Below are 10,073 nucleotides of genomic sequence, written 5' to 3' on the forward strand. Positions count from 1 at the left end.
GGAAATAGTTTTAAGATGCAGAATTAAATTTTAATTTATAAATTTAATGGTTTACTAATGTAGAACAGATAAAGTTTTTAAGAAATGCAATATTTCAACATAAAAAGAAGCCAACGATATTATTAAATAAGACGTTTTTCACAGAATTTTATTTAATTCTTATGATGAGAAGCATTTTAATGCAATTACATATCTTTATAATAGAGACAGTAGACAGCAATTGTAATAAAAAAATAATAATAATAATTAGTAGTTTTGAAACTTGACAATGCATGTTTAACAGTAATTGGACATAGTTTTATAACTGGGCACATGAAAAAAAATGTGAATAGGTAAAGAATTAAACAGTAATTGATATAGAATAATAAATAAAATAAAATATTAAATATTCGATGCTCAAATTTTATCAATAATATCAGTTTTTTTTAATTATTTAAGACATTCGTTTAAATAAAAATTAATCTAAAATCTTTAACATTATCGTGTTAAACATTTATTTTTAAGAATCAAATTTAATTAAAAAAGCGCAAAAATTAATTTATGTCAAAAATGTAACGCCAGCATCAAAGAAAACAACTTTCTCACTGGGTGAATTGGTACAAGATGATATCTGAACATATTTGGAAGAGATAATGTGATAAAAAAAATCACATTATCATATAGAGAATCTGAAATGGGTCACGAAATTCAAGGCCTAATGACAGGATATGAATGGCCTCTTAACAGTCGTCTAATAAATTGGTTAATCGTTTGCCACAAATAAATTGTATGTAGGTCATTGATTTCAGTATTTTTTAAATCAATTTAATCTATAGCTTTAACAGTGGAAGTTAATGATTTAATGCACTAATTTAATACTGATGCAAATATCGTACAAGTTTTTCATGAAACGCGATTATTATTTTGATTATGGAAAAAATGTCTTTGTATAATACATATACTGATTATGATATTGCTGCAAGCCATAATTTTCAAGGATAATATCAGTCCTTGTTCTATGCCTTTGGCAATCATCTAAACCAGTTTGATACCTTGACCGAAATAACCTTCGGTTATTTTAACTGCGACGATATCGGTATTCTTTCAAATTTGATCGAAATAACTAGAATTTCAAATTAATTAAAAAAAAAAATTATAAAATCAATTTAGATCAAATCCTGTGATTGTAAATAATTAATATAATCGACAATAGCATATAAATATCTGAAGAATCAAACATGCCAAACGGTCTTTGGTTTATTTTTATGCTGAATTATTTTGCCGGTCATATATACTATACAACTTTCGTGATTAATAGATATGTAAAATTGGATATATTTACTTGTGACTATTTTCTTTATGCATAAATGCATTTCAAGTTTGATAATCTGTCCTACAGTATTGTTAACTAAAAATCACGTTTAGATTCTATTAAATGTTCTTTAACTGATAAAAACAGGCTTTTTTAATTCTTCTGTTTTAATGTTAACGCACTTTGTCCGTTGTTGCTTATTTATTATCTTAGGAAATTTTTCAAACTTTTTACAACAGGTCTCTGAATCTATATATTCACTCACATTGAGTTCGATCAAGATTGGATAAGAAATCGAATTTGTTTACAAAATTAGATACTATTCTATACATTTAGAATTATAGGCCTAACATAGGCCTATATTTCATACATTTTCCATTCTTAACGATTTAATTCTTTTAACTTGTTAAGGATTTAAATATTTTAAATTGTTTTTCAGCACTTAGAAACCAGTGTTACAGATTTAAATATATTAAACCCAAAAAATAAAAATGTATAAATATATTTTTCGAGAAAGTATTTCTTATTAAATATTAGTTTTCAGATTTTTTTTCTGTTTTATACATACGGGTAATTGTAATTTTCAGATAAATTTATTTTTAGGTGCAATAGAATTATAAAATGTGTTTCTAAATAATTAAATTGGTGATGTAAAATTTTAAAAAAGTTTTCAAAACTGATTAGCCTACATAAATTTATTGTAATGATTATTTGCAGTTTGGAATTGGAACAGTAAATTCTGACTTTTAAAAATAATATACAGTAAATAATGTGTTATAAAACGTTTCCAAATGTATACTATTTATAAAAAGAAAAAAATTAATATGTCTATTAAAGTGATACTGTAGTTTTATTTTTATTTAAAATTTTATTCTGAATAGGCTATTTATTTATTATCATCTATTTATAGCAGACAAGACTTATAACAGTTTAATATTTAGATTATAGTTCAGAAATGTATTTTTCATTTTCTATTAACAGATTTTTGTAACAAACTTATAAGGCTAAGATTGTGCATATTAACAATTTACTTTTATATGAACTGGATGGATAAGAATGTTAATTGTTATAAATAGTTTTGCACATCAGATATGTGTTTTAAATGTGCAATACTGTGTATATTTTAACCATTGCTCAAAAATAACTTCTTTAAAGCATATTTACATAAGAATATAACACGGTTATAGCAAAACTCCGAAATTCATTTAGTTAATTAAACTTTAATCCGTATAATAATTATGGAAATAGTTTTAAGATGCAGAATTAAATTTTAATTTATAAATTTAATGGTTTACTAATGTAGAACAGATAAAGTTTTTAAGAAATGCAATATTTCAACATAAAAAGAAGCCAACGATATTATTAAATAAGACGTTTTTCACAGAATTTTATTTAATTCTTATGATGAGAAGCATTTTAATGCAATTACATATCTTTATAATAGAGACAGTAGACAGCAATTGTAATAAAAAAATAATAATAATAATTAGTAGTTTTGAAACTTGACAATGCATGTTTAACAGTAATTGGACATAGTTTTATAACTGGGCACATGAAAAAAAATGTGAATAGATAAAGAATTAAACAGTAATTGTTATAGAAGAATAAATAAAATAAAATATTAAATATTCGATGCTCAAATTTTATCAATAATATCAGTTTTTTTTAATTATTTAAGACATTCGTTTAAATAAAAATTAATCTAAAATCTTTAACATTATCGTGTTAAACATTTATTTTTAAGAATCAAATTTAATTAAAAAAGCGCAAAAATTAATTTATGTCAAAAATGTAACGCCAGCATCAAAGAAAACAACTTTCTCACTGGGTGAATTGGTACAAGATGATATCTGAACATATTTGGAAGAGATAATGTGATAAAAAAAATCACATTATCATATAGAGAATCTGAAATGGGTCACGAAATTCAAGGCCTAATGACAGGATATGAATGGCCTCTTAACAGTCGTCTAATAAATTGGTTAATCGTTTGCCACAAATAAATTGTATGTAGGTCATTGATTTCAGTATTTTTTAAATCAATTTAATCTATAGCTTTAATAGTGGAAGTTAATGATTTTATGCATTAATTTAATACTGATGCAAATATCGTACAAGTTTTTCATGAAACGCGATTATTATTTTGATTATGGAAAAAATGTCTTTGTATAATACATATACTGATTATGATATTGCTGCAAGCCATAATTTTCAAGGATAATATCAGTCCTTGTTCTATGCCTTTGGCAATCATCTAAACCAGTTTGATACCTTGACCGAAATAACCTTCGGTTATTTTAACTGCGACGATATCGGTATTCTTTCAAATTTGATCGAAATAACTAGAATTTCAAATTAATTAAAAAAAATTATAAAATCAATTTAGATCAAATCCTGTGATTGTAAATAATTAATATAATCGACAATAGCATATAAATATCTGAAGAATCAAACATGCCAAACGGTCTTTGGTTTATTTTTATGCTGAATTATTTTGCCGGTCATATATACTATACAACTTTCGTGATTAATAGATATGTAAAATTGGATATATTTACTTGTGACTATTTTCTTTATGCATAAATGCATTTCAAGTTTGATAATCTGTCCTACAGTATTGTTAACTAAAAATCACGTTTAGATTCTATTAAATGTTCTTTAACTGATAAAAACAGGCTTTTTTAATTCTTCTGTTTTAATGTTAACGCACTTTGTCCGTTGTTGCTTATTTATTATCTTAGGAAATTTTTCAAACTTTTTACAACAGGTCTCTGAATCTATATATTCACTCACATTGAGTTCGATCAAGATTGGATAAGAAATCGAATTTGTTTACAAAATTAGATACTATTCTATACATTTAGAATTATAGGCCTAACATAGGCCTATATTTCATACATTTTCCATTCTTAACGATTTAATTCTTTTAACTTGTTAAGGATTTAAATATTTTAAATTGTTTTTCAGCACTTAGAAACCAGTGTTACAGATTTAAATATATTAAACCCAAAAAATAAAAATGTATAAATATATTTTTCGAGAAAGTATTTCTTATTAAATATTAGTTTTCAGATTTTTTTTTGTTTTATACATACCGGTAATTGTAATTTTCAGATAAATTTATTTTTAGGTGCAATAGAATTATAAAATGTGTTTCTAAATAATTAAATTGGTGATGTAAAATTTTAAAAAAGTTTTCAAAACTGATTAGCCTACATAAATTTATTGTAATGATTATTTGCAGTTTGGAATTGGAACAGTAAATTCTGACTTTTAAAAATAATATACAGTAAATAATGTGTTATAAAACGTTTCCAAATGTATACTATTTATAAAAAGAAAAAAATTAATATGTCTATTAAAGTGATACTGTAGTTTTATTTTTATTTAAAATTTTATTCTGAATAGGCTATTTATTTATTATCATCTATTTATAGCAGACAAGACTTATAACAGTTTAATATTTAGATTATAGTTCAGAAATGTATTTTTCATTTTCTATTAACAGATTTTTGTAACAAACTTATAAGGCTAAGATTGTGCATATTAACAATTTACTTTTATATGAACTGGATGGATAAGAATGTTAATTGTTATAAATAGTTTTGCACATCAGATATGTGTTTTAAATGTGCAATACTGTGTATATTTTAACCATTGCTCAAAAATAACTTCTTTAAAGCATATTTACCAGCACTTTAAAAAAATTTAAAGATTATTTGTAGAATATTTAAATTACTAAAGCCTGCTTAGTGTTACTGTTAATATTATGTTAATTACAAACATTAATATTTAATTGGTATAAAAAAAACTATAATTTTATATACTAGAAGAAAATAGAAATGTATGTTATGCATGTGTATTTGTTTCTCTTTCAATTTGCAATAGAACCATGAGAAAACATTCCAAAATTTATTATTGTTTAATTGAATTCAAAACAGGTTTTGTACTTTACATACTGTAATTGAATAATATTTTGTAAATAGTTTAAAAAAATTTTTTTTGTGAGTTTTACGGTGATATTTGATTTCTCTTGTTTAGATTTTCAAAATCTTAGAAAAAATTTTATTAATTAATTTTAATCTATATATGAATTGATTGATATGAAATAATTCTCTAAAATATTTCCCAGAAATAATAATTTATAAAATAACTAAATTTTGTTTTTGTTTCCTTTATAAAATATCCAACTTTCTGCAATAAGAACTTACTATATTAAATAAATATTCAATATTTGAAATGAAATAAAATTACTTTGAAAACAAGAATCACTCTAAGAAATTTATATTGTTACAATAGTAAATTATTTAAAAAAGGTTCATCATCATGATAGTTACATATTACACTAAATATTAATTAATAATAATATGAGTAATAAATATATTATATATTAACTTGAGTTCCATCTTAAATATGATGGAATTAAAAAAAATTCAGGCTTAATTGCAAGTAGTACTAAAGATAACTTGTTGCAGACATTATTTTTAATGTAAGTTGAAAAAAAATATAGTAGTATCTATTGATACATCATTGGAATATTTTTAAAAATAACATCACATTTTATTCCAGTTTATTTTGAATATTGTAAAATAGTTGATTGTAAATTGTAAGAAGATTGAAAATTGAAGATTGTAAATTATTTTGAAGTAAAATAGTGTAATATTTTTAAGCCATTTAAGTCAATGTAAGATTCACTAAAATATTTCTGTGATGACATTGAACTGACCAAGATCCAGAGAACACACTTGCATGTAATATAGTGCAAATACAATGAAAACAGTAAAAATAGTCTTTGACATTTATACTGAAATTGAACAGAAAATTGAGTAGAGCAAATTTTCATTTGTTTTTTTTTTTCAGTTTAAAAAGTTTTCTGCCAATATCTGGCCAATAAAAATTTTTACGGTGGTATCAATGATGTGGTGATACGGAATATTTCTGTTTAAATAATAGCAGAAAATACCATAGATCAGTGCTTCTCAAACTTTTTGACTTGCAGCACACTATAAAATGTAAAATTTTTCTGATGTACTTCATGTACTGGTACAAAATTAAAACTATATTAATATATTTTAAATAATAAATAACTTAGTTGTGTACAATAATAACTGCTACCCTATACACTGATAGTTTAGGCTATTATGGATGTAATGTAAATTTTTGTACAAATTGGTTTATTATTTTTCACATATACTTTCATAATATGTATTCATATCACATTTAACCATCTCTTGTGGCACTATTTGAGGACCACTGCTTTAGCTAGTGGATATGAAAAACTATTCGAAAATTTTTTTTATTTTCAGATATAATAACAAAGATATTATTATTGGACTTATGTACTGTATAATAGACAGTTTGTTTAAATACATTATATGTATGAAATATGATTTTATGTTTTTGCCTGTGTATTTTCTTGATTAATAGTACAAAATGAAAGAATTAAATCCATTTTCCAATTTTGGTTTTGTCATTTGATTTTGGGCTTGTAAGCAAGTATGTGGTCTAACTTGAAGTGCAGTGGAGTCTGTATATGCAAGATTGTGTCAACAAAATAATGAAATTTTGTGAAAATTTGTACTCTTGTTCAAATAGCAGATTTTTCTGTTGCCTAAATACTTATGCAACAATTTACAATAACAGAAAAATATGTGTTCATTACAAAATACAAAACTTCTTAATTAATAACATTTTAGACTTGTTTTTCTGAAAATACTAAGACAAAATTTTATTTCATAGTTAAGAATAACGAATACATCAGGATATACCAGGTACACAAAAGACAAAGGTCACTCAGTTAGTTTGTTTGTTAAGTTATGGCAACACAGCACTTGGGCGATCTGCCTAGAGGGGGTCTTTTTAAGGGAAACTGGTCCCTATTTAGTGTACAGACATAGAGAAAACCCGGAAACTCCACGTGGCCAGCCCGTCCAAGCGAGGTGCGAACCTACAACTGAACTCCCACTGTTCAGGGTACTAAGACCACTTGGCCACTGGTGGGCACTAAAGGTTACTTAGGTGAGAGTGAAGACATGCTGGCCAAATTTTTAGTATATTAAATTTTGCAACCACTAATTTGAATATTGAGAACCAACTGTACTGAAATGTTTTTTTTTTTTAATTTGACAAAGCTCTATCATAGTTAAATATAACTTTGTATGATATTATATATATGAAATAACATTGATAGAAATTATTACAATTCTCAGTCTTGTTAGTTATAATATGTTACTTAAGTTAAATGTATATGTAATTATATATTTTTTTAAATTTCAGATACTCTTTTGTACTCTCAACACTCATAAAGTGGATATGACAAAATTGCTTGGAGGACAAATAGGATTAGAAGATTTCATTTTTATACATAGGAAAGGACAAGCTAAAGAAGTGGAAATTACAAAAACAGAAGATGCGTTGGGCTTAACTATAACTGATAATGGTGCAGGGTATGCATTTATTAAGAGGATTAAAGAAGGCAGTCTGATTGATAGAATTGGATTCATCCAGGTGAGAATGTATAAAGTTAAAAATAATTTTTTTTAACAATACTGTTTTGTTTTATGTTTAACATATACAGAATATTTAAAAATAGATAAATTTATTAAACTGAAAAAATTATGTTCTGTTTGATTAAAATTTACTTAATGATTAGTATAAAATCTAATACAATAGCCCCTTGTTATATCGTGCTTGTCGGGAGATAAAGAAAAAGCGTGATATAACCGAGTACTAAAAATTCTGGGCTTATACTAAACACATTATACATACTATGGAATCTCTATCCTCTATTCTTTCATCAGCAAGTGTTTCTAATATAAAATAAGCTTAGTTTTTCAATACTGAATTTTATTCGTGGTTATATCATATTAATTGACGTTTATGTAAACATCGATACCACAAACATCTCTTTAGTATTATTGTTTCTTTAACAATGACATTTAAAGCAAATATCATCGATATAAAAAAACAAAATATCAGTTGCGATTTTATTATACAATACTATATTTCACAATAAATCTCTTATTAAAAATTCACGTAATTTATATTTTTGAATAGAAATTAAAAATACAGTAATTGAAAATTTAAATAATAAACATTGAACATATAATAGAGCATCAAAANTTTTAAACATTTACTAGCAAAATGAAGCAATTACTGTTGTTTTATCATATCACTTTTAGCTTTTACTTGCTTCTCAAGTAAAAGCTAAAAGTGAAGCAAGTAAATGCTCTACCTTTTACTACTAGCCTACAGCAGTATAAGCTTTTGTTTTTATTTGCAGATGAAGTAAAAGCTAACTTTCAATAATACAACTAGGCTGTAATCTTCAGGTAAAAGCTTATGCTTAACTTTAATTATATGACTAATATTCACACAGAAAAAAAGACTTTCTCATCTTTGGCTTTAAGACTAATTAAGACTATTAAAATAATTCATTAATATATTATAAAAATCTGTTTAGAGTTAGTTTTTTATACTACACTAATTTATTATTGTATTTGTAATAGAAGAAAACTGCCACTTAAATTGTATTTGTAATATTTCTGATAAACATTTAATACAGGACTATTATAAATATCAGGTTTAAATGTTCAGATCATATTTATTATAGTAAACTTATAAAAAAATTATATTTTGCAGTTAATTATCTATAAGATGTAATAAATTGACTAACATTTGATAGGATTTTGTCAAGAAATTTAGTATCTTTCTTCCGTAAAAAATGAACATGAAGTGAATTTAATTATACTATGATATAAGAATAACATACTTTTCGCACAGAAATATAAATTTTATAATAATGTTTCTATTTCTCTTGCCAATTATTTTACCAACATATTTTATTCTTATAACTCAGTTACTATTGTGTTGTAATTGTATTGAAAATTTTATAAACATTAGTATATTTAAACTAATGTTTATAAAATTATTAATGAATTTAATGATATTTAATTATTATTGTTATTTCAATTATGAAAATTGAAATAACAATAATCTATACTAATATTATAAAGAGGTAATGTTTGGATGTAGCAGGTAATCTCCGAAACTACTCATCCGATTTCAAAACTTCTTTCACCAATATTTAGAATGGAACCTCGGGGTGGACATAGGATGTATATTATTCCGTTAAACATTCATATAAATTAAAATATATAATCTAGGTTAAGGCTTTTATGTCCAACAGATGGCGCTACGAGTACGACGCCCTAAGTTTGCTTTTCTCTGAAAATGAACTAAAGCGGATCATCTTCTATCTATTTATATAAATAAAAATGTAATGTTCGTTTGTTCCTACCGATTCTTTTGAAATTTTGACACAACGCTGCAATCGAATACGCACGTGTTTTTATATAATATAGGCCTACATGTCGAAATCCCCCCCCCGGGAGATGGACAGGATTAAGGCTTACTGTAAAGAACTCTGCTTCTATTTATACTATTTTAGATACGGGTTTTTGCGTTTTTGACTGCGTTTTAATAGGGTACGTCAAGAGAATGTACACTAAGAAGAAATTTTTCGAAAAATTTTCCCCCACGGGGGAAGTGTTATACATTTATAATAGATACATTTTGAGCCACAACAACGCGTGGCGGGGTCTTCTAGTAATTAAATATTTTTATAGTATTAGAAAAAACATTATAATACGTTTTTGTCGGCAACTAATGCAATAAGAATTTTCTTCCTGTCATAATATTATCTTTCTAAAAGGAATTGTCAGTCTATATTACTGTATAACAATAAAAATATTATAGTTTGTATATAATAACTGTAATATTG

The 10,073-nt window shown here is 24.9% G+C and overlaps 1 protein-coding gene across 1 annotated transcript in view; it reads left to right on the forward strand.

Annotated features, from left to right (window-relative positions):
• The window catches only part of LOC111634124 (PDZ domain-containing protein GIPC1-like), a 42,381-nt gene extending 34,532 nt beyond the window's left edge, over positions 1 to 7,849 (forward strand). Inside the window, exon 2 of the mRNA XM_023378823.1 lies at positions 7,568 to 7,849. Within this exon, the coding sequence (XP_023234591.1) occupies positions 7,568 to 7,834 (267 nt within the window). The 3' untranslated portion in view covers positions 7,835 to 7,849. The remainder of the gene's footprint in view (positions 1 to 7,567) is intronic.
• The last annotated feature ends 2,224 nt before the right edge of the window (positions 7,850 to 10,073 follow it).

Source organism: Centruroides sculpturatus, unplaced genomic scaffold, assembly GCF_000671375.1.
Source record: "Centruroides sculpturatus isolate CEXI.00-Female unplaced genomic scaffold, Cexi_2.0 scaffold739, whole genome shotgun sequence".
Classification (NCBI taxonomy): Eukaryota; Metazoa; Arthropoda; class Arachnida; order Scorpiones; family Buthidae; genus Centruroides; species Centruroides sculpturatus.